At 41.3% G+C, this 25262-nt stretch overlaps 1 protein-coding gene and 1 long non-coding RNA gene across 4 annotated transcripts in view; one reads left to right on the top strand and one right to left on the bottom strand.

Annotated features, from left to right (window-relative positions):
• ADGRD1 (adhesion G protein-coupled receptor D1) overlaps positions 1-10606 on the top strand; it is a 142139-nt gene extending 131533 nt beyond the window's left edge. For all 3 annotated transcript variants that reach the window (XM_062631585.1, XM_062631586.1, XM_062631583.1), the window contains 4 exons: positions 4201-4327; positions 5124-5165; positions 6360-6452; positions 7091-10606. In XM_062631585.1, coding sequence (XP_062487569.1) covers positions 4201-4327; positions 5124-5165; positions 6360-6452; positions 7091-7186 — 358 coding nt within the window. In that variant the 3' untranslated portion in view covers positions 7187-10606. The remainder of the gene's footprint in view (positions 1-4200; positions 4328-5123; positions 5166-6359; positions 6453-7090) is intronic.
• Positions 8-25262, bottom strand: part of LOC134170282 (uncharacterized) — a 61531-nt gene continuing 36276 nt past the window's right edge. The window contains exon 2 of the long non-coding RNA XR_009967202.1: positions 8-601. This is a non-coding gene — a long non-coding RNA (uncharacterized LOC134170282). The remainder of the gene's footprint in view (positions 602-25262) is intronic.

Genomic DNA, 25262 nt, shown 5'->3' with positions numbered 1-25262 from the left:
CTTAACAGTGCCTAATAGTCTTTATTAATATATGAGTTTTAAAAAATATATAAGGTATTTGTTATGTTAAAAGCTCTTGAAAATCCAAACTGCAAGAATGATTTTCAAAACACTGAAATTGAGTAACTCGCACTATTCTGCCCCCAGCTACAAATTACAGATGAAGCTTTTTATGCTCTGACTCAAAAAGAAATAATGAAAACTTATTTTTGGCAACAAACCAGCTGGGGAAAATTATATTCGAACTGCAAATTCACTACAAATTGAGAGTGTGAGCACAAAAGAGATAAAGAAAAAAGGGTGGTTTATAATGAAGCCAGTTTTGCAAGTGTAGCTGTGTTGGGCATACTAATCACCTGCTGTATTAGGTTAGAGAGGACATTTAAACCCTCGTGGAACCTGAATGTACCTAAATCCATCTTCCAGGTGTTGGTGTATCCTCCTCCAGTCCCAGGTCTTGCACAGATGCAGTTTCCTGAAGGCCTGAGGGCTCTGTAGTATTACACAGGTTTTTCTGCACAAAGGTGATTGCAAGATGTTTACTGCTGGCAGCTCCCAGTGGAGCACAGCTTGTGTCAGAGCTGAGGTGATGAGCTTTAACCTTAAGGGAGAAAAACACAGAAATCAAACTTATTTCAGTTGTTTTCAAAGTGTACCTTTTAAAATACATTTTTCATTAAATAGGAGAGCTCCAGCTTTAAGGTATTCCTTCATTTTCTGGCTGAACAAACCCTTTGCAGAATTACGCTGAATTGTGCACAAATATTCATGGCCAAGGACATAAAGATATGAATCAATACAGGAATATATATATATATTATACAAAGATTCCACATTCTTCCCTGTCCCAGATTTCCTTTGAAACCTGAAGCCTGTGCAGCTCTTCCACACAGACTTTTAATCAAGGCTATAATGATGTGTGTGCTCAGGTCACGGAAATGAAGATGATGTCTCCAAGTTTAATTAGAAGATTTCTTCATAGAAGTGTGTTGTACAAATTCCTCATTTGTTTTATGTTTGTTGTAATTACAAGTGTTCTCTTGTCATGCAGCTCTGTGCACCTCTCCTGAACCTGCATTTCTAGCTGTATGAGGCAGCAGTAGGATATTAATCTCCCTAAAACAACTTTCTGTCTTGCATAGGTTTCCAGCTAAATAGAAACGTGCTGATTTCTGAAAAAAAGACAGCTTTAATGATTATGGACTGACTTTTGGATTCTCATTAGCCCTGCTCCCCCACTGCCCTCTTGGCTTCTTTATCCATAATAGTGCCATAGACTAAATTCACTGGAATATTTTAAGCACATTTAATTTTAAGTATGTGCTTAAATATTGTGGGCTACAGCAGGAGTAAAGTGTTTGTAAGTGCTGTGGTAAGTACGGATTAGATCTGCCTTGTTGGTTCAAGGATGTTTCAAATGAGGACAGGTCCCTCCTTTGTGTTTTCTGTTTTGTACCACCAAAATTGTACTCGGCTGCCCAGGAACAAGTTTGTCCTTTGAGAGTCTTCACTGATAATCTGGTGCCTGGGTGTGCCAAGTTTTGACTTCATCTCTGACAGGCAAAATTGCACTGGATGCCTGGTTAGTAGTGTACTGACAGCAAGAATGTTTTACCCTGTGGGATTCAGGGTGGGTTTTGAGTGAGTGATTACAGAGTGGTCGAATGTCATGAACACTTCTGAGTTGCCCAGTGCTGGGAAAATGGGAGGGATGACTTATTAACTCCATTTAGTGGTCACCTAGCCCTGCTCTGTTTCACCCTGCCTCTACTGGGTCAAACTGATGTGAAAACAGCTTGTTTTGTGAAGGTGTTTAATGTTTTAATCAAAAAGCCAGATGGATTTGCCGAGAACAGGCAGACTGCCATCCCAGATTAAAGTGATGGACTAGGGGTCCATCCAACCCTGTATATCCACTGTAAAGGTTAGGCAGAGTGATTCTTTGATCACATACTCCTATCTCGGCACAAAAAAGGATTAGGGGCTTTCTGCATAAGCAGCTGCATCTGAATTGTCACATTTAATAATCCAGAACAGAATTGTCTTCTGAGTATTTATGGGCTCCTTTTTAGATGTCCATAGCAGCCTGTGGCAAGGACTTCCTTAGAGTAATCCAGTCATCTTGTCATTTTTCTGTGATTACACTAGAAACACTCCATAGGGCTATTACTATGGTACCCTTGAATATTACAGGGTATATGCAGGCACAAAGGTACAATTCTTTAGAGCAATTCATTAGCATGAATCAGAAATGGTGCTCCGAGGGCTTCCTAAGGAGTAGACAGTTGTGTGGGATAAGCAATAATCTTTGTGAGTTTAATTTTATCAGTTGTGCCTGTCTGCCTTGGAAGTGGCTCAGTGGTAGCGGGCTGCAGAGAGATATTAGCAGTGTTTATGCCAAAGCAGAAGACAGATTAAAATATTGCCTGTGCCTGTTCTACAGGGTCCTGAGCGCTCTGAGGTTTGGCTGCCCTTAATTCCTGTTGCTGATGAAGGAAATAAGCTCTGTTTAGAAAGTGCACAGCTCTTTGGTGGTTAATGTAGGAGGCAGTGATACACTGGAGAGACCTAACCGTGATCTTATAAGTCTAAATGCAATGCCTTTCTTTGCTCTGAGTTTCCATTTGTTTTTACTCTCTATATAAAGTTTGGTCCTTGGAATTCAGCTGCCTCAGAGAACCTAATGTGATGATTTCATTCTCTGGTATACTACTGTTTCTTTTTGTCTTTCACTGTAACACACATGCTGTACACAACTCATTAAGGCAAATCCAAAAATCCCTCTTATGTTTTCAGTTATATCAGCTTTTCAGCTGTCATACCACCTTTTACTGAAATCCTGCCAAGACCTCCAAGCTAAGACGAGTGAACCTAGAATCACAGAATCAGAGAATCATAGAATAGTTAGGGTTGGAAAGGACCTTAAAAGATCATCCAGTTCCAACCCCCCTGCCGTGGGCAGGGACACCTAACTCTAAACCGTATCACCCAAGGCCTCGTCCAACCTGGCCTTGAACACTGCCAGGGATGGAGCATTCACAACCTCCCTGGGCAACCCATTCCAGTGCCTCACCACCCTAACAGGAAAGAATTTCCTTCTTGTATCCAACCTAAATTTCCCCTGTTTAAGTTTTAACCCGTTACCCCTTGTCCTATCACTACAGTCTCTAATGAGGAGTCCCTCTCCAGCATCCCTATAGGCCCCCTTCAGATACTGGAAGGCTCCTCTGAGGTCTCCATGCAGCCTTCTCTTCTCCAGGCTGAACAGCCCCAACTTCCTCAGCCTGTGTTCATACTGGAGGTGCTCCAGTCCCTGATCATCCTCGTGGCCCTTCTCTGGACTTGTTCCAACAGTTCCATGTCCTTTTTATGTTGAGGACACCAGAACTGCACACAATACTCCAGGTGAGGTCTCAGAGAGTAGAGTAGAGGGGCAGGATCACCTCCTTCAACCTGCTGGTCACGCTCCTTTTAATGCAGCCCAGGATACGGTTGGCTTTCTGGGCTGCAAGCGCACACTGCCGGCTCATGTTCATTTTCTCACCAACATATTGGTAGGGACCTCCAAGACACATGAGCTATTTCAGTATTTGGCATACATTTCTCTGCATTGACTCTGAACAAAGCGGGGTGGCAGCAGAATAATACTGGGGTGTTAGAGGATTTGTATTTGGCAGCGGCACATCACGTTTCTTTTATTTGTGGTGATTAAAAATCCCAAGTCACTTTCTGTAAGAGAAATTCTGTGTTGTCTTGACTCAGCTGTAGTGCTCAGCAAGTGTATTTTGGATGTACTACATGGTGGGATTTACTTTCCCATGTGATGCCGCCTTTGTTCTCAGTTTCTGCTCTCTGTGTTTTTGACTCTTAGACTTGACTCCTCATCAACCAACTACTACTTTGCTGTAACTGTGGATATGACCACAGTGGTTATGTGACCATCTCTCCATCTCTTCCCCTGCACTCTCAGTTACTGACTCTCCATTTGTATTTATCCCATATGATACTGAAGTTCTGTTATCCCCATTTTCATTGATGAGGGATGAGTAATTAAGAGACTTGCCCATTGAAAAAGACTTTTATGGAGAAGAGTCATACACACTCTGCCTTGCTGCCAAGACAGCCCTCACTGATAAACTCCCTGTGTGGGCTGAAGTTTAACTGTCTCATCACATTTCCTATTTTTGTTTTCTCTTTCAGGCTAACAGCTAAAGCTGTCGCTGTTCTCTTACCGATCTTGGGAAGCTCGTGGATCTTTGGGGTTTTGGCCGTCAATGCCCATGCATTAGTATTTCAGTATATATTTGCTGTTTTCAATTCATTACAAGTAAGTAACTGGTGGAAGAGTTTCTGGCTATTAAACTGCTGCTGAGATCCGGTAGGTGGATCATTAGTAATGTCTGCACATGCCTGTGTTTACTGCATTTTTTCCTATGTTCCTTCCTCTATCTTTTAAGCCTGTGCTGACCATACAGTGCTGGCAATAGTGATTCTTCCCAAATAATGGTTACAAAGGGGAAGAATCCTTTTATGTCTCAGGAACAAACAGCACTATAGTTACAAGAGTGCAACAGAGTTCTCCCCATGAACTGACAAGAAAAGTTCCAATTATCTCCAAACTGAAAACTGTAAATTCAGCTGAATATTCCCCCAAAAGAAGATAATTTTGGGGACGGGAAAGGTATGGAATCCTTTCACTTTCCATTGGGCAAAAAGGCCAAGGATGTCAAAATTCTGTTGTGAAAATTTTCACAATGCTAAAACCTTGCTTTGCTGACGTGAAAAATGTTGATCTGGCATTTCCCAAAGAGTATTTCCCTCTGCTTTTATCTTTGCAAGCACAGATGAAAAGTTCTCTTGTCATGAAAACAGAATTCCTGGTTCTCTACAGCCAGATCTCTCTTGACACCCCAGTGATTAGGAGGTGCTGTTTAACAGGAAAAGGTCCAGACAAGCTTCATGGTAACCTAATGCTGCAGGTGTCTCCAGTTTAATGTAGGGCAGTTTGGCCCACTCTTTGATATTTATGCATCTCCAGCTACTCGATACCTGCTTTATACAATAATGCAAGAAATATTCTATCGTATGTCAGATTCACCCTTCTCCCTTTTATCTGTTTTCAGGGATTTTTCATGTTCCTGTTTCACTGTCTTCTGAATTCAGAGGTATGTAACCAAATAGTTCTAACTAATTTCAGGTAACATGAATATAAAACAAGAAAAGACTCTCCATTATCACTGCCTGCTATGCTACTGATTTTTCTTTCAATTAATACACGGTCTTAATACAAGTCATTAGTAGTGACTTTGTGACTTGTGGCATTTTGACCCATGCTTGACATTTAATTTACTTACCTAAGAAAGGTTTGAAAAAGGAAAAAAGGAGAAGGAAAGAAGCCCTGCTGAGCAGAGCATGGGCTGTGTTGCTAAGGAAGGATGCAGGACTGGCTCTGGCTTTGTTACATCTGCAGTTCCAGAGAGGAAAATAAATACTATTCTCAGAAAACATACTTTCGGACATTGCTCATGCAGCCCTTAATGGGAAACCAAACAGAGTCGGACACACTCCAGGTATTTTTCTTGGCAGGAAGTTCAGGTTTTCATTGTGGATCAAGGCATCTTTTTGCATTAAGGCTGTCTCAGAGGAGCTGGGATGAAGCCAAGGCAAGGCTGATGTCAACAGGGCATGTGGAGACCAATCTCTGCTGGGCCTGGAGCTTGCATTATCCTCTCCTCCCATTCTGCAGATAGCAGAAAATGCTTGGCAGCATCTATTACAACAGCAGTTTCTTATGAACACCGCTTCCGGCTCATGGGAGTGCTGCTTGGGGAATACAACTTGGATTCTCCCACAGCAACTTCTTCTGGATGCTACTAAGCAGTTCTGCCCCATGGCCTGCTGTTTCTTCCTATGTAACGGCAGCACTCCAACTCCTCTGTGGAGATGTTATTTAGTATTTACAACCTGTTCAGTCTTAAAGCATTGATACGACTTTTGCTACAGTCAGTCTGGAGAGTCAGGGCTCATTATGGGATTCTTGATCTTTACTGAAACCAACTGAAGTTAAGCAGGAACCTTAAAGGTAAGGAGTCAGAAATATTTCTTTGTTCTAGTCTCTCCCAAGCTCAGAAAGCTTTCCAATGTCTTACATCAAAGACAAATGTTGGAATTGCTGCCCTTTTTCCAGGAACCTCATGAGAAAACTCAGAAACTTTTCAGAATTTGTATCCTCAAAACCCATTTTCTGTCAATTTGTGGTTGAAGAGTTGATGGTTCAGGACTGTCACCTGCACCTGTGCAAACAGACATGAACTTTGCAAAAGAAATCTTCCACTAGGTGTCTTTTTTTTCCCTGGAAGGTTAGAGCTGCCTTTAAGCACAAAACCAAGGTCTGGTCCCTTACCAGTAGCTCAACGCGCAATGTCAATGTGAAACCCTTCAACTCGGACATTGTGAGTATTCCTTCCTTCCTTTTTCTTTTGACTTGTTGCACTTGAAGGTGTTGCACATTAAATTCTGTTAGACAGAACAGGACACAAGGCAGCACACAGGTATTTTTAGTGCCTAACCTAACGCATGGTGTAGATGGATACAATCAGTGAGCATTAAGCTGCAGCTACAATATGTTTTGAAAGCAAAGGACAATAATTGGATTTCTGGTAAAATATCAAGCATTAAACAAAGGTTTATGTTCCCACCATTTGTAATGGACTTTGCATTATGCATTCAAGCAGCATTTTGGCAACCTATTTGTCTGATGATGATGGCTTTTTGATAGAGCACTTTTACATTTAAGCTTGAGGAATAAACTCTTAAATAAGCCAACACATGAATATGCTTTTCTAGCTCTCCTTAAAGACATCTATTTCTATAAAGAACCAGACTTCTGAAGTGATAGGTATTATTAAGTGATCACTGCCAATCACTTTAGATCGTGGCAATACCTGTTTGAAAACCCTTTATGGCATATGCTTTCAAGACTGTGACAACTCTGTAATGTAAATAAATGTCTTCAAGCTTTTACTTCATCCAAATAAAAGTGGTTTAGCAAAATGCATACATCTATTTTCAATATTGTTTTGTTCTCCAGATGACTGGGAACAGGCCAGGCACAACCCCCACAAAGCTGAACACCTGGGATAAAAGCACCAATTCAGGCAACCGCATTGATCTATCAGCAGTCTGACAGTAATACCAGCTTCTAAGTGAAAAAATCAAGCCATACATTCAGGACCTCTGACACGGCATCCACCAGTTTTTCTTCACTGTTGATACCAGTAGAAAACTGCTTTTTTGATCACTGCCTAACAAATTGGAAATTGCCATATTGTTTTGTTGAGTAAATAGCCCTCATCTGCTTGCCTTCAAACTGTAACGCCTTCTACCACTTGGCTATTAGCAACAGATGTAATAATAGCTAGCACAGAAATACACTGGATGGTTTTGACAGCAACAATGAAAACACTAGGTATGCAAAAAGGGCTTACTGCTATCTGCATCATTCCAGCTCCCAGAACAGAGGAAAGGCAACATACCTCTGGAAAGATGAATTTTTATGCTTTAAAATGAAATGCTTCTCATTGTGATGTTGTAATGGGGCTATTCTGGTCTTGCTGTGCACTCTGTTTACATTTATTGCCTTACAGAATCCAATTATCAAAGTGGAAGCTTACTCAAAATACATAGTGTGGTGATTAATTTAAATGCTACCAGGAATCCAGGATATGAGCAAAGAAGCCTGTTCCACCTACCCAGCTCCCAGCGTGGGCATGGAATTAGCTAAACTAATCTACACATATAATGTCTCTATGCACATAAACAGCACCTGTAACATGTAAATGTCCTATATGTGGCCTACTGGTATTTTAGATATTCCTGTTTACATCCTACTTATAAAGGCAGAAGTGGCTAAGGGTATCCTAGAACGGTCCACAGCATTACTATCACTGATCTGTATCTGCTCACGTATCGCAAAGTATTTGTATTGCTTTGCCTGAAGCTTTTGGATGCAATCAACAGCTGTCCATTAAGTGCATTTCACAAATGCACTGTAGCTTTTGGAATCAAACTCTGGCACTGTGATTTATCTTTCCTCTGTTCTTGGTCAAATCGAGACACTGAATTCCAACCATAAAAATGTAACACAATGATATACTGTGAAGACAGCTGGACTACAAGGAAGTCTATGTATTGTTACCTACAGGCATCTTTTAAATAGGTCTCTGCAGAGTCTTTTGTGTTTTTAAACTCTGCTCAGCACTTAATAGCTTCTGCTTTAAAACTGCTATGAAGGATCTCTAAGGTGAAAAAAACCACTGTAATTTTTCTTTTGACCGGTGTTTTGTAGGTTCTCAGAGGTGGTGTCTGGAGCACCAATGATGCACCTTTCCAGACGGAGATAAAGCAGGACGTAAGCTCTGGAGCTGGTCAGAACCCCTAAATATGTGTCTTGCTCTGGGATTTACTCAGTGGCCGGGGGCTCCAGAGCAATTTCCAAAGATGAGTCCCCCTATGCAGAGTGGCTTTGCAGCCACATCTCCTTAGCCCCAGCTCTTCCCTGTTTGCAGTAGCTGTCTCCCTAACAGACTGATTTGCTGGAATCACTCCTTTTCATACTGGGCTATCAAAATAGTAAAGGAAAGGAAAAAGCAAAAAAAGAGGTTGAAGATTTGCCTAAGAGGTTTTGTGTTGATCTTTTTTTTCTTAATTAATTGTTTGTATCTTCCGCGGCTCAGGCCATTTCTGCTCCCAGTGACTCTAGCAAGACATCTGCTATTGATTTCCAAGAGGAAAGGTATTTGCACACTAATGTGCAGGGTGGAAATTGTGTATTGGATAGTAAATTTGTGAAGAAGAAAATAAAAGTAAATTGATCTGTGAGGAACAGGAACCATTTATCAATTCGAACTCAATTTAGGGATGTGTTTCATCCAGAAGACATGGAGCTGAAAGTTAGAAAACATCAATGCATTTCATTTCTGATCAGACCAAATCCCTTCCTACACTAAAAAAAATGATCTGTTTCAGTTTGGACCAATCTTTTCTGCTTTCTCCTCTTCCTGGCCAAGACTTGTTGGTACGGCCACCAAACTGAAACCTCACAGTTAACTCAAATCTGTCTGAGGCTACATCTTTAAGTATTCTACAGAAATTACTTTAGTTTCACCAGATATATGCTGAATTTATGCAGCTGCAACAGAATGTGACATACCGTATATCACACATACACATGCATGAAACACATAGGCTGCTTGTGTTTCCTACTGCTCAATTACTCCACCTGTTGACAATGAACTCTAAAAGGCAGGTCAGTAAAAGCTGAGTATGTAAATGGCTGTGTCTTTACTTTGGCTTTTATGCATGGCTTTTTCCTTGCCTCTTCTGCATTGGATGTCCCACAGCTGTGTAAATATAGGGGCTGTTCTTGGCCTGAGAATGATTATTTTTTCCCCAAAAAAGACAAAGAAGAAGGAGCTCTCAGAGTGTATGGAGGAGACTGCAACAGAACAGTACTGTGATAACAGAGTTCAGTGTTTGTATCGTGTGCAGATGTGCAGACAACATATTTAAGCATATTTTTTTATATTGGAACATGTGGGGTTTTTGTGTGTTTTATTTTGGGGTTTGGGTTTTGTTTTGCTTTTTTACACTGTGACCATGGCTATAGATTTAAACCCTCTTTGATCCTTTCCAATCTTTGTATTATAGCACAAACAGGTCTGTGAATGAACCAGGACATAAAAGCTTTTTTTAAAACAAATTCTTAGTTTTAAACAATATTCTCCTCTACCAAATTTTCATTGCCTGCATTTCCTCCTGTGCTCATACATGTATTGGTCCCCTGCGTCACTACCCAAGGTCCACTTGAAAAAAAACTCAACAAATGACAATTGCAACATACAAATGACAGCACTCTAAAGGGCTAAATCTGGTTTTCATCCAGGTATAGCAGACTTAAAAAGTGTTCACCAAAAAGGAAGAGCATTTTTGGCTTTCTACTTTTGAATGTGATTTAGATGTATTAAATACCGAGGGAGCATTTATTATCCTGTATCCACTGAGATCCACTGTGGATAACCTGCATCCCGTGCTTTAACTTTTGAACGATGTGATGAAGCAGTTTATCTTGTTCATGGCACGGGATGTTAAGGAGGTGGGACACTGCATCTGGAATACTGGGTTGGGGACAGTGTTTCTTCTGGGTTTGATAAACAAGTGAAAAAAGTCCAAAAGCACAAATGTGTTTTGTTGCCATCTAAGTCCACTCCTTTTGTTTGATTTAATGTATTTTTGTTGTTACTGAATGCCAACAAATGTACTGAATAAGAAATGCTCAAATGAATCTTTAAACAATCTCTTCCTGCCCTCAGCCTTTTGAAGCCTGAAAATCTTGCAGGTTATTTATGGCTTGTATATAGCAGCTATTGCAGTATTTTTCTTTCAGGACAGCATCATTTTGTCAATGGTATGAAATCTTAATTGAATGAGATGTGAGTTTTAAAACATGTAATGTAGCAAGAATGACTTTGCCAGTAAGTAGTAAAATAATTTAGTTTTATTGGGTTTCACCTCAAAATAAACAAGAAATCTTACTTTCCTAAAAGAACTTTGCATTTGTTCAAATTATTCTTTTGACATGGATTATAAACAACAACGTAACAATTATGGCTCCCTATGAGTACCAAGGTGGTGATTAAACAAGCAGAGCTTTACTGACATGAGAAGTCCTGCTATATGCATCAGGTGTGCCAACTGTATAAAAGTTAATGCCCACTGAATATACTGAGAGAAGTCATTCCTTCCCCTTAGGGAAAGCAGCCTATTTTATGAAGCAGCTGCTGCAGATTATTTCTTTTAACCCAACTATTTCAGTAACCTAATCAAGGTCAGTTCCTAGGTAAAAAAATTCCATTTATGGACATGACAAACAGATTGTGTCTCAGCCACAGAGGGTAAAACTCTCAGCAGTGTGTGTGTACGAGTGTAAAATATATATACATTTATATTTATTTATTTCTCTATGAGGGTGGTGGGGCCCTGGCACAGGTTGCCCTGAGAGGCTGTGGCTGCCCTGTCCCTGCCTATGCCGGAGGGTTGGAACTAAATGAGCTTTAAGGTCCCTTCCAACCTGAACCATTCTAGGATTCCATACAGATACACGAAGTCAGATATACACTGACACATACATTTCACATATATATAAATATATATATTAAAACCCCAACATATTTCAGAAATCTTCCTACCACCACACCACCATCTTCTCTGTTTGCTGGAGCTGGGGACAGATATTTTGCTGCACACACGGTAATTAATTTTCCATGGCAGTTTGCACTCTCCTGCAACCAAGTAACTGTAGCAGCTATCAATCAGCCACTACCATCCATGGTTTGGATGCTGGGGAACACAGCAGGCATGATCAGAAAGGACAGCGTGTCAGGAACACCGGGGGTTTGCTCTGCTGTTGCCCAGCTCAGTGACCTTCAGCAAGTAACTCCCTGACTATGTGTTTATCCCACCAGTGAAATGACAATAACAATACAGCCCTCTTTGTTCAAACTGCTTCGAAACTCACAGTTGACAAACAGAGTATTTATTATTAAAGCCTAATGCTACACAATGGTTTTGTTCTTTCACCTATTGCTGGCTGCAGTGCTGAGAACAAAAGGATTGTATGGCTGGCCCCCAACCTTCACCCTGTCCCCCCCAGCCACTGCATCACATATTTATGCCCTGCTCAGTCACTCCATAGCAGGGCAATGGGCATAATGACGTGCATTACAAAAACTGATTTTTTTTAATTAATGCCTAATGTATAAAAGCTTGACTACTACACTTTTATCTGGAAATGATAATGTAAATCCACAAATGATGTATCTCAAGGAACAAAGAGATCCACAAACGCAGCATCACAGGGGTGCAGGGCTGGAGATGACACCTTTTCAAGGTAAAAGCTAGTTCTATTATGATTAATAGGCTGCCAGCTGCTTCCTCTATGTTGCATTGCTGTGTATATGTGGTGGGGTGATGATGAGACGTTAAATAGGAGGAGATTTAGGTGATGAAAAATAACCAATTATATCCTGAAAAACTAAAGGTTGGAATTCAGATGAGAAAGGTGTTTCATCATCTTTTAATACCTATTACAAAGAAACCTTTTCTCCATTTGTATCCCTCTGAACCATGTCGTAAGGCATACACGAAAGAATGCTCTGTTGCTATTCTGTGGAACACAGAGGGTATTTTTAACATTTTTCATTCATGACAGGATAATGAATTAGATAATTTTGGCACTGCTTTACATCATGTTTGCCTTTAAAAACATATTCATTATATCCATATTATGCTTGGATGATTCAGTGTAGTATGTCATGGATAGCTATTGCTATAATTGCCCTTGTTCACACTATTTTCTTTCTCAATAATCCCATATGTTCTTGGAATTCAGGGGCCAGATTTCACCTTGTCAAGGGTGATTACAAAACTAAATATACCACTGACATCAGCATCTTCACCAGGTGCTGACACAGGACAGAACTATTGAGTCATAAGACACTTTTAAGCACTGCTCAGTGCATCTTTACCAAAGAGCCTCCATCACCAGCTGCTAATTTGCTAAAGGTAATTCCCAACAAAGCACTCTCAGGCTAATTTACCTATACGCTAAAGGCAACCAAAATTTTCTGTGCAGACTGTACAAAAGCAGGCTTCACTGGGCACTGCACATGTTCCTTAGCATTCTCCAACGTAAACATTTGTTTATATCTACTGCAGAACATGGAATAATGAAGAAAACAGTTCAAGCCAAATAAAAAAGGCAGCACAATGAGCAACTGTCACTGCAAAAGCCTTAAATTTAGTTTGTGCCCAGCTCACAATATGCTGGAGGAAAACGCACTATAAAACACAACCAAACTTTTGCCCTCCGAAGAATGTCTTGAGTTAAGCAGCAAAGAGTTCCTTGGGAATCTGGGCCTTACGCAGTAGGATTTTGGCAACTTAAAATTCATATTATATTGACTATAGCATGTTCCCTCCTGGCATTCTTGATTCAGATTCTGCACAGGTCAATGCAATGTGAGCACGTCTTCTCACTTAGCCAGTTGTGTGTCACTGATCTGTCATGTTTTACCATGTCCAAAAGGAAAATTAAGGGGGGGGGGGGGGAATGTATGGGCATGTGGTCATAGAGGAAAAAGGGCAAAGCTCTGTCCTCACGCTGGTCTCACATACTCTGCTGATGACTGCGTGGGAGGCTTTAGGATCTGAGGTTTAGCATCTGTGAATATCTGCACAGATGGCTGACTGAAGCAACAGCAAAGAGCACGATTATAGCAAAAAGTATCTGTAGACTGTGTTCCACAATGGGTGAGCTTGCATTGAGATTATACATCTGAAATTTTAATACATAATACACAATCAATAGAACACTGTAAGTTCAACCCCATGGTGCAGGGGTATTTTTCAGTGCTATGTTTTTATATGCCTAAAAGGCTGCTCAGTATTGCCTGCTAGCAACAGCAAATCAACATACAGCATGAAAAGGTCTCCCAGAATCAGTTCTTAAAAGCCAGACTATCCATTATTGGTAGTGATGCTGTAAATAATTTCTTATAACTTCAAACTAAGGGGATATCAGAAATAGTGGCTGATTATCACTTGGCAAAAAGTAAGTTTAAGTTGGGAACTCTCTAAGCAGCTTGCTGAAACCTTTAGTGTTCATCAGTTTTAGGAAGAGTGTTCAATCACAGCCTGAAAGAGAAAAGTTAACTAAAGATTTCAGAACTTCTGTGTAGGGCAAACGGTACCCAGAGAATATCGGTGTGCAGATGATATACACTGTGTGGAGAAGAAAATAGTTTGAGTAAAATGATGGTAACACCAGCAACTAATAACTGACTAAATCATGCTCATGTGAAAGAGCCTACACACAGTAAGGAAGCGTTGGTCAGTGCTCTGAAAATACTGACTGGCAAACCTCCTTGGAATATTCATCTTTTGACCACATTGGCCATACACACACATATCACACGAGAACCCCTACTGAAGAGCACAAACTTTTGAATAGATAGATATACCCATTAACTCCAGTGGCTCTTTGAGGCAAAGTCTGCTATAGAAAGGATACTGCTGCTTTAACTTACCCCAACCAGCTGGGGAGGCGCTGATGCTGGATGAGAGAATGGAAAAGGGAACAAGACCCGTGTACCCCCTGACACACCGATTGTCCACGCAGCAACAGCAGGTCCCACATCAGCACAGACATCACCATCCTCCCATGCCCTGAGCCAGCAGGTGTGTAGCACAGCACAGAACACACCGTGCTTCTCACCAAGAGCCCCTAGACCTTACAGCTGCTAGGAGGTCAGTACAAACCCCAGAGACTCCCCTGCTGCCAGTGCTGGTCATGTTCAGCAGCACCCGATGCAGGGTTCTGCAGCACTCTGCACTGCCTCGCATGCACACACAGACATGGGGTCAGGTGCTGACCCCCCACATTTGTATCAGTACATGCTTCATCATTACCTCATGGAACGTGCACTCCTCACTAGCATGGCTGTATTACATTTCCTGTATCGTCCTTTTTCTTTCACTGCTTATGTACCTTCAGGACAGACCCTCCCCCATTAAAACCAGAGACTGCCCAGCAGTAACAAATTTGCACCACTTACATTTTGCAGAGGAGAGCACAGCATTTCATTCTACAGGCACAGCTGCAGAGCCAGCCCTATTACATGCCCTATACCTCTTCTCTGCCACAGCAGTTGCTGCTTCTTTCCATAATACTGTCAAGGAACTTGCCCTCTCTCAAACCCATTAAGGAAGATGAATCATCACAGAAAAAGTCACGTCAATGCGTTTGCCAAAAAGCCACCACAGTGAAACAGTGCAGCCTTCCTCTTTTTTCTCATGTAGGGGAGCAGGAATCACCCAGAGGTCACAAATCTGGATTCCTGCATTCTGTTCTACAACGTATCTGGAAGGTACGTGTGAAAGCTGCTCTCTGCTTGTCTGAAGGGTCTCCAGTGTACAGGTTGTTTGTATCAAAATCGGTTATTGCTTACACTTACTGAATTGTCTGCCTCAGACACTCGATACAGGATACATTTTGTGCTGCAAAATAAAACACTCATGCCATGTGCTGCCATCCTAAGAGCAGAGTGGCCACTTAGGAGGATTTTAGTGGACAGTAAAGGGTAATATTTGCACCACAATTTCAAATGTCACTTCTACGATCTTCTCTTTAAATCTGTGATGGCTGAAATCAAAGCAGCTTCTGAAATAATACTTATTTTCTAGTCTATCCAGACCAAACCCATGAAAAGAGCAGGCCCTACAAACCCAGGCACTGAAAAGCCTGAAATCCAGCACTTACTGCCTTCTGCAACTGGAGTTCTGCTCTGGGGCTCAGCTCCTGGTGCCAGCAGCCCAAAAAGCTGGCACACAGAGAAGGCCTTGCCTAAGGCAATGGGAAGAAAGCATGAGACAAGAAAAACACCCCTGGTCCTGTTTCCTGAAGCACAGCAGTCTTGCATGCAGGCTGAAAGCAAGGCTCCCCACCCCAGCTGGGCTCCTGGCACTGACATGGCACCAAGTGCCCGCTCCCTCGCAGCATCACTCAGTGCCTCACTCGCTCCCCTGTGCTCTGCTTCCCACCCTGCTGTCAGAAAGTCACAAAACGGTTTGGGTTGAAGGGACCTTAAAGCTCATCCAGCTCCAACCCCTGCCACGGGCAGGGACACCTTCCACTGAGCAGCTTGCTCCAAGCCCCTGTGTCCAACCTGGCCTTGAACACTGCCAGGGATGGGGCAGCCACAGCTTCTCTGGGCACCCTGTGCCAGCGCCTCAGCACCCTCACAGGGAAGAGGTTCCTCCTAATACCTAAATTCACGTGTGTGTGCAGAGCAAACTTTGTGAACCAACAGCCTGCCTTTCCTCTGTAACTGTTACATTAGCCATAACTTGTAATGACAAACAACAAAACATTTTGTAGAACAACTTTTAATAGCATCTTCCTATTAGGTAAATGTTTGGTACTATGAACATCTAACTGTTCTTTCTGCAAGAAAAATACAGTCCCTCCTGGATGTGCATCAGCACAATAATTTAACATGGAAAGAAATACCGAAATACCAGATAATTTTCTTCCTACATATCAAAGCTCTTCATTTAATAGACCCATTTTTCAGATAACAGCCTCAGTAATGGCACTACAAGAAATGCTCATCAGGAAGCTCAAAACAGCTAAACTCTAGTTTCCTTTGGTGTACTGTAATTTGCAAATCACTGTACTTTCCAAGATGAGAAAGTAAGAACTAAGAGAAGCAGTTTGAGGAGAAAAAGCAAAGAAAACCCAACCCCAAAACCAGAAAACTGCCATGCAAAAGGAGTAATACAAAGGCACACTGCAGCCTCATTCTGTATCTGAGACACAGCAACTCACTTTGTTCTGTGGAAGTAATGTACAACGCTCACACTGCATATACAGATCTTCAAACTCTCCCTGCCACCAGCGCAGTAGGAGCCTAGCCAAACCCATCTGATTTTAGTTAAGAAACATCCCTGCAGACACAGGGGACACAGGGTCTGCTCACAGGTCACAGAGCACATTAACTCCCTCTTCAAGGGAGCAGAGCTACCTGTCTGCGAGGGGCAGAGCTGATGGGAAGTGCCAAAAGGAAAGATATTTACTCATCTGCTAAATTAAAAACTCCCATTAAGCACAGTAGCTGCCATGGCCAAACCCACTGTTACCCCTTCAAGTTTTAACTGCCAGAAAACAACAAAATTCTCATACACAATAACAGTGAAACTAAAGCATAACAACACATCTGTGTAACCAGGATGTCTGCTTATGTCTGAATAAGATGCAAGCTGGATCAGAGCTATGGCCCCTTCCTGAACTGCATAAATGGACAGCAGCCTGGTTTTGAGCAGTCTGAAACCTCAGTTTTCATCTGACCACTAACTGCATTTTGATCCTTACTGCACGTCCAGTTTGAATTGTACTTTCAGGTCAGGAAATTGTAAAATAAACCTACTCAAAACCCCTGAATTCCAGTTATTTGTTTGGCACTTAACATTCTTCTCAAGTGCATCATTACCACGATGCACCTCCCACAATGCTTTAAGAACAACTTTGGGTTTAGTCGCTTGTGTAGTCCCTCCCCACATGTTTCTCTTTCACTTATTTGGCATTATCTATCCAAGTGAAGCCAGAGCAGATGTAATAAACTATAGACATTTACCTCCTACATGGTCTACAGGCACTGCTGCTTTTGCAGTATTAATTTTGGGACTGGGATAGGGAAGAGGTTGTGTTACTTCCACTTCTACCTTCTGCTATTTCTTCCTATGGATGGTGGGGTTTATACACCATTCCTATGGATGGTGGGGTTTAGACAGTGGGGTTTATACTTACAAGTCAAGCCATATTTGTCTAGGATGTGTGAGGCAGCTGGTGTCTGCTTATAGTGATCAAATACATTCACAGGTCTTGTTCCCTTCTTCATTCTTTCAAAATGGTTACTTCCAATAAATACCTCTCTAGTTTATTTAACTCCTCAGGCATTTCTCACTTAGTCTTGTCATCACTTACATTAGGTATTGCAAACACCCACCTCTGCAATGCCTACGGTTTCACTTTTTCCTTTTAACATCTGCATGTGACACTGCTCAGCCTGGCTGGGGAGATTGAGGTTATGTGTTAAAGAGGAATCCGTGGCTATCTGTAAAGCCCCAGTGGTGCGTGCCTTATTTGTAAACACTCATTTACAGAAATCCATACTTGGCTGAGAGTTTTCTGAAAGCACCCTCTCCATGAGCCTAGATGGCTCTGGGAAGTACATCCTGAAGTGCTGTGAACTGGCATCAATTAGTCAGGCAACTCCTGCCACCCGAGAGCCCATCTCCTGACTTCTCCAGCAGCTAATTCCCAACATTGCAGCCTTGCTGCTGGCTTTGACTTGGGTCCTTACCCCCACTCTGCTCTTTGGCTCAGGATTGTTCTGGCCCTCGGCTTCCTTCTGGGCTGGACTGACATTCTGATGGGCAGCTGCTCCTCAATCACCACCTCTCAGTGCTTTACTTGCTTTTATGCTTTGAATCTGGCATGTGATGGATGCTGGGGCTCTTGAGATACCCATTTCTATGGAAGCTTTTCTCCTCCACATAGATCAAGGGCACAAACTTCTAAGTGGCTGGTTTGAATTTATTAAAACTGGTTCTCTAACAACAATTAATATTGCAAAACTATGCTTTGCCCCAGAAGTTTCTAAAGCCATTTGGAGGCAGGAGCATGGAAAGCCCAGTCACTGGGTCCAGTTCCCTGCAATCCTCAGCACCACACAATGGGCATTGGAAGATGACTAGACTCCCATTAATAAAGGTTATTTTCCCCTTTGTTATTTAAAAATCAGCAGAGTACTGTGGGAGCATGGCCTTGTCCAGGTCCTGGCTTATATCCCTGACTTGAGGCACGCTCTGCTTGGATGCTTCTTGCCACCTCTGCAACTTAATTACTCTCTGCTCTCCCAGTCTGCAAGGGTGCAGCAAAAAAAGAAAAAGGATTTATCTGAAGCAGAAACTCCTCGATCCCGACATCCACAACATCTTGATTTACTCTGCCTCAGATATGCACAGCTTCAATCTGCTGCGCTTTCCTCCAAGCCACAGAACATGCTCAACCCCAGCGAGCACACGGTGGCTGCTCCCCAAGTCTGGCTTGTGCTAACAGCAGGTCTGCAGTCTCTATGGCAACCCAAACTGAGAGCAGCACTTACAATGGATCTTCTTATTAATAATTTCATTGGCATTCAAAAGAAATCACAAGACCCCTTAGCAAAGGCTTTGTCAGGGCTCCTCTGCCATAAGATACCAGAAAAGCATCTTTTCATTAGCAACTTGCCCCAGGCAGCAGAACTCCACCTTCTACCACTGGTTGGACTTGATTCCCTCAAACCGCTTCCAGAGACCCCAACTTTCCTGGTCTCACATTACTCCTCCTGAGCCTCAGTCAGTAAGAAATGATGTTTTGCTGTTCTAGGAGCTGAGGTACCATGATCATAAGCATGAGGGGAATCCCTTGATGGATCTACCAGATGATGAATGTAGTAAAATCCACCACATCTTGGACAAAAATTCACTTCCCTTTAGCAGCTGAGGAGGTATCGGAAGGCTTAATGACAGAACAGTAAACTGTGCTCTAATCTGTGAAAAGTATTCTCTTGAGCAGTTTTGTGTGCAGTATTTACAGTGCTTATTAGCTAGTCATTATTATTATAAATGCAAATAATACTGATGATAACAGTAGTGTTTAGGGGCTAGCAAGAAACAAGGCTGCATAAATACAAAGTAATAGCCAGACCCCTTGCTGGTAAGTAGGATGGATGTGGAAACTCAGTGAAAAATGAACAGTAAAAGCTTTGTGTGATACAGCTCCCCTGAGTTTACCTGCTGGTCCTTGTGCTGACACTATGATTAGTAAGAGGAGTTTCTAGAAGTGGCTCTATAACCTGTTTTTATTAATCACAAATATTTATACAATGCCTAGAGGCGAGAATCCAAACCAGAACCCCACGGTACTGGTGGCTGTATGTACACTTAAACTTACAGGGTTATTTTCCAAAAGAGTAGATAGCCTAAATGGATGCTCATGCTGCCACAAGAGATGGAAAAGGTGACAGGAATTCTGAACAATAGCAGGAAGACTTCATCCAGCATGTTAATGCTATTGTTTGAAAGGAAGACATTGCGAGGGTGAATAATAACTTACTAAAACACAGTAAAGCACTGAAATAAACCTATTACCTAGAAATCTATTTTCAAAACATGACGACTGACTCCATGTAATGTTTTAATTTGTGCAATTATAAGGTAACTATGAAAACAATTAAAATATGCCAGTCTCATTTCTCTCCTAGCAGGACTGAAAATACGCTATTAAGCTTTTAATTCGGGAATTACACAGGAATTTACAACCTGTGAATGTCCATGACTGAGGTTAAATCACCTGGCCCTAAATCATCCTAAAGCTACCCCAATCACCTCCTTACTTCCCATGTGCCTTAGCACAGTTTCCAGGAGGACCTGCTCCATGACCTAGCAAGGCACAGAGGTGAGACTGACTGGCTTGCAGTTCCCCAGGTCTTCCTTTTTCCCCTTGTTAAAAATGGGGATTATGTCAGTCAGTGGGAATGTCACCAAACTGCCACAGCTTCTCAGATCTGACAGATGATGGTTTGGTCAGCCAATTCCCATGGACTTGTGCACCTTCGGACCCTTAGATGTTCTCAAACCTGATCTACAGTGGGCAGTTCTTCATTCTCCCAGGCCCTTTCTTTCCCTTCTATGACTTGGGTGAAGGACCCAAATCCCTCATTGTACAGTTACTTTCCCAGCAGTATTAAGAACCAGCAGAAGATGACAGAAATTGTTGGTACTAACAGCAGTAAGCTTCAGATCAGGCCTCGACTTACACCAGTAGCACTGAAAAGAGCCCTCCCTAATTTTCAGTAAAGGGAATGACAACATGTTAAAAGAACCAGACACAGCAGTCAGAAATGAAGAGGATAAAAGACTTTTGCTTCTGCTTTTGCTACAGAATATGAATAGTTCCCAAATCTATTTTGAAACATCAAAATTTCAGAACAAAAGGGAAGAAAAAAAAAGGGGGGGGGGAGAAGAAGAAGGAAAGTAATCCTCACAATTTACCAGCCATTACAGCAGTCAGCGTTCCTGGAAAAAGACAGTCCTGGTTTATGATCCAAATTACAGATAAGAGCTAGCAACAAAGCAAACAGAATAAGAAATGTTATTTTATATAAGTGTGAGAAAAGCATGTCTCAGAGCAAGCCCAGTTCTCTGTCAGGAAACATGACATTTACCATCAGCCTTATGAGAAGCAGGTAAAAGAGAAAAATAACAGGTGGTTGATGGGAGAAATAATAATTTTGCCTCCCATCTATCTAAAAGGGCAAACTGAGGAAAGCTGCTGTTCTGCACCTAGCACATGTTTCATTCTATGTAAGCAAAGGTTTACTAGAGGAGCTAAAGGAAAGTGTAGCCCTTCCCACCCTCCCAACTATTGCTGAAGTAAGAACAGTATCCTTTGGATAAATGAAGATTTACCTGTATCTTTCACTGAAAGAACTGATTGCATCAAAAAGCTTGTGTAGCTGTTGGTCTTGAATAGAAGAGTTTTCTATGTATGCCACTCTAGTCAGGCCAAAAGGTGCTTATTAAACATTCTCAAGTGGTCCAACTCACAGACCAAACTGTTCGTGGAGTCCAGTTACAGAAATACACCAAAGATGCAAAATTGCTTATTTGTTCTCCTTCTAATAAATAAATTCTACGAGATAAATGGGTTGGGATAACTTCAATGTTTAGTATTCTAAGACTGGTTCCGTTTTTCACTATTTTATTTATTCCTCATAAACTTGCAACATTTTTTCCAATTTTCTTATTACTGCCAGCTATAACACGGTAGAAATTTCCCTTCTTAGAATTTACATACTTAGGTTATTTGCTCCTGATGATACCCTTTTCCTTATAGTTAAGAAGGCTTAAAGACTTGCATCCAGCCGAACGTAAATGAGTCATATATATAGCTGTCAGAGTCTGTCTAAGGAGTGATTTGTGACTACCCTTTCTCCACTTCTCATCCAGGCAAAAATCATTAGAAAAGATTTAATCAAGAAAGAGTAATGAGCTTGAGAGAAGCTGGCCAGACAAATGAGAAAATCACTTGACTTCTGTTAAAGATGTTGGATTTTGAGTTACACCCTACATTTTTTATTAAGTTAATATAACCTCGGTTGTCTGTTTCAGCTGAACTCCTGTTTCCTACCTATAAGTCAAACTGTAAGTCAGATGCAAGTCTGCTCTTTAGGGATCTGTGTATGCCCATGAGTATATATCAATATGCATACATACATTTAATCCTGTAGATTTGAAAATCGAAGGTGTTTTGGCCCTAATATCTGACTTCTTCTTATCTACAATCTTGCTGCAAACTGCAAACCCAGATTAGAAAGGCCACGATGCCTACAAATGCTGCCAGTACTTGGGCATTTTTGATTTTTCAAGTAAATGAGTCTTAGGAGGATGAACAACCAAAGAGAAAGTCATTTATTTGATGTGTTTTCTTATGTGATAGAACATGCAATGAACTAGAAAGATGTGTATCAAACTCTGCTTCTGGTAAGAATTCCAACATTGGAGTAAGCCACCCCCACACTTCCAGAACTACTTTTTGTATTCAGGTCAAACACTCAAATGTTCTTGGGAAACAAACATACAAACAGACCCCCTTCCATCAAAGTTTGATGCTCAATTCAAGTAAATGATGTGATTATCTTTTTTTCCCATTGCTCAGCTCAGTATGTATTTGTGGTTCACTAGCCACCAGCAAGGAGTCCAGCTCAAGCCATTACTGTTTAAGACATCCATTTACAGTACATGCCATTTCACTTCAAAAAGGGAAAAATTACAAGGCCTTTATGCAGAAGCGCAATTTCCAAATGGAAATGTAAGAGGAGGAAGAAAAATATTTGCAGAAAGCAAGCACAGATGCTGTATCTTCAGAGTATTTCTATTCCATACATGAAAAGAATTCCTTTCTCTACCTCAGTATTGTGTTTTCACATCTCCTAGTGTAAATCTTATTCTGGTTTTGTGCCACGCTGATCCATCCACTCTCTAATGAATACATGAGGGACATTACCAGGCAGTCTAGAAATACAGAGGTGAAAAACTAACGTTTTGCAGCAAGCTATATATCCTCTGAAGTGCAACCTCTTCCTCACACTGCATTTTATCATGAAGAAAACTATACTTCAGGAACAAGGCCTTAACCTTGGAAAAAACAAAACCCCACCATGAGTTACACAGCAGTCCATCAGCCTTAAATCATTTACCCCACTCTGATGAATCTGTTCTGAGAACTATTTAAATGAATGCTTCCAATAGAAATATGAAAGGTAAGGCTTAAAGGCAGGACAAGAAATCTTATTCAGAAGGTCACTTCTGTCCCTCTGTTGCACTACACACTAGAGTCTCTAGTGTCTCTAGAGTGGAACAAAGTGAACTAAAAAGGTACATCAGTCTGGCATAAAGACAATTTTCTGTACCATTCCATATTTGCTTGAATTCAGATGTAAAAGCCTTTGTCTATTTCCTTTTCAAAATCAAAATAACTTAAGAGTGCCTTATCTCAAACACGCATAATCCAAGAAAGTGCATATGGCAGTAGATACCCTCAGAGATCAGAAGGGCAATTTGGGCTGGTTTCATCCTGAATGAATTAAAATAGTTCAAAGGCTGCTGAAGATGATGCTACTGATAGCATCTTCTTAAATAAAAAACGTTCTATCCTTATGATTTTTAAAGATCAATTTTCTCTACCACTGAGCTGTCCTGGATTGTATAAACAGGAAACTTCTCTAACATAAACAATAATACTTTCCTGTCTCTCAGATCATTTCAGAGCATGATGAAACAATTACTGTATCAGTGTTTGCACTAGGAACATCACTGACTGGGCTGTATCTCCCCAGGATCATTTTCATAAAGGTTCTTTTCTCTGTCTTGCAAAACAGGGCAGTGAAGTGTAAATTCATGGCTCAGTGTCTCTTGCTAGTAACATCGCAATATAGCCCTCCCCACCTCATAGTGTCTTCGTACAAGAACTTCCTTCATAGACCAGTGTTTCTCTAATTAAAACTTGTCAAACAGTCTATTTCCAGGGCAAACTGGGAAAAAAAGCCTCAACCAACCACCTTGGTCACATTATCCAAGCAATATGTTACAAAACAAATACACTGGAGCCTTGCCCAGTCCAGGACATTCTGAAGCAAAAAGCTTCATTCAAAAGGACCTTAGAGCCAAGAACTATAAAAACAGCTCTTGGAAAAGTGGGTACCTAATGTTGTTACAAAATCTAAACGGAAATAAATGCCTTATGGAAAATAACTCCCCTTCTGCCCTTTCACAACTACAAGTCTGTGATCCCAGTGAGGGTGCTTCACCCACACATCACGTTTTAGCTCACAAAATACTAATGTGCAAAACTGATTTTTAAAAGGGTAGGAATTGAACCAAACTGCCACTTTTAGTGAAGTCTCACTGTTCCTCCATTGCCATTCTCTCACATTTATTGATGTTATCCCTCTCTAGCACCTAGTTTTAAAATGCAAGCGTGCATTTTTTGCTAGAGCATCAAATGTTTACTCTGTGTATACATTAGGTGCACAGAGTACTCCTAGCCCCAATTTCTGCTTAGTGCCTTGCAGTGCTATCGTAATACAGTAATAAAGAGAACTGTAATAATAATATCAAAATTATGAAAGAACATTAAGAACGCATATCTAGAACTAATATTGTTCATCCACAGTTTAATAGGTCCCTTAATTTCCCCTAAAATCACCAATGCAGGTCAGGTAGGAAAGAGAAGAAAAAGCAAAACCTTTATACTAGCTCTCATGTTTGAGTCAAATTTATGAGTCTTGTAAAATGCAGACTCGTCTAATAGCTGAAGAACTTGGAAAATCCACCTTACTCGGGGTCACACAAAAAGCAGTGGAGCTGGTACTTGAGCCCAGGTCTCAGGAAAGGCAGGTTTGTTCCTTCCTGTGAAGAAGACCTATGCTATCCCATGTCTGTGTGACCAGCCCAGCTAAGGAAGCACCAGGTACCTCTTCATCTGCACAGCCAACCTTGCCACAGCCAGGAACACTGAGGTGGATATGAACATTTCCAAACATACACAGTTTAGATGTGGAAGAACCTTGAAAGCAACAGACGGTGGCACTTTCTGTTTTGGGGGTTGTTTCTTTTAAGGAAAACCCAAAGGTAATAGGTACTTGTAAAAAAATTCCTCTATGGTCACAAATGACAGCTAATGATTTGCCTTTCCCTTCCTGACCACTCTTAAGGGTTTCCTCCTTGAGGATACTCCCATTTCTGAAGGTTATGGTGCCATATGTCACACTATCAAAGGTCTTAGAAAGGATAAGGTAACTGCATTAACACGTTCAGATTAATTCAGTTCCTTAATCTCCTAATATAGGCTTCATGCAATGGGTGGGATTCAGTAAAATTTTTGATAGTTCCAGAGAAGCTAAATTTCAGATGTTTTATTAAAAGGAAACACTGCTGACAGACCCTGTCAAGGAAGGCATCTATTTACCTACTCGAGCTAGATTTCAATTTACATAAAACTTCAGGATTATTGTCAATGTTTAAAAATCTGATTCAATCAC

Source organism: Pezoporus occidentalis, unplaced genomic scaffold (genome assembly GCF_034315485.1).
Source record: "Pezoporus occidentalis ecotype Australia unplaced genomic scaffold, CSIRO_AGI_Poc_V1 ctg37, whole genome shotgun sequence".
In the NCBI taxonomy this organism is placed as follows: domain Eukaryota; kingdom Metazoa; phylum Chordata; class Aves; order Psittaciformes; family Psittacidae; genus Pezoporus; species Pezoporus occidentalis.
This window is presented reverse-complemented; position numbering and strand designations above follow the sequence as displayed.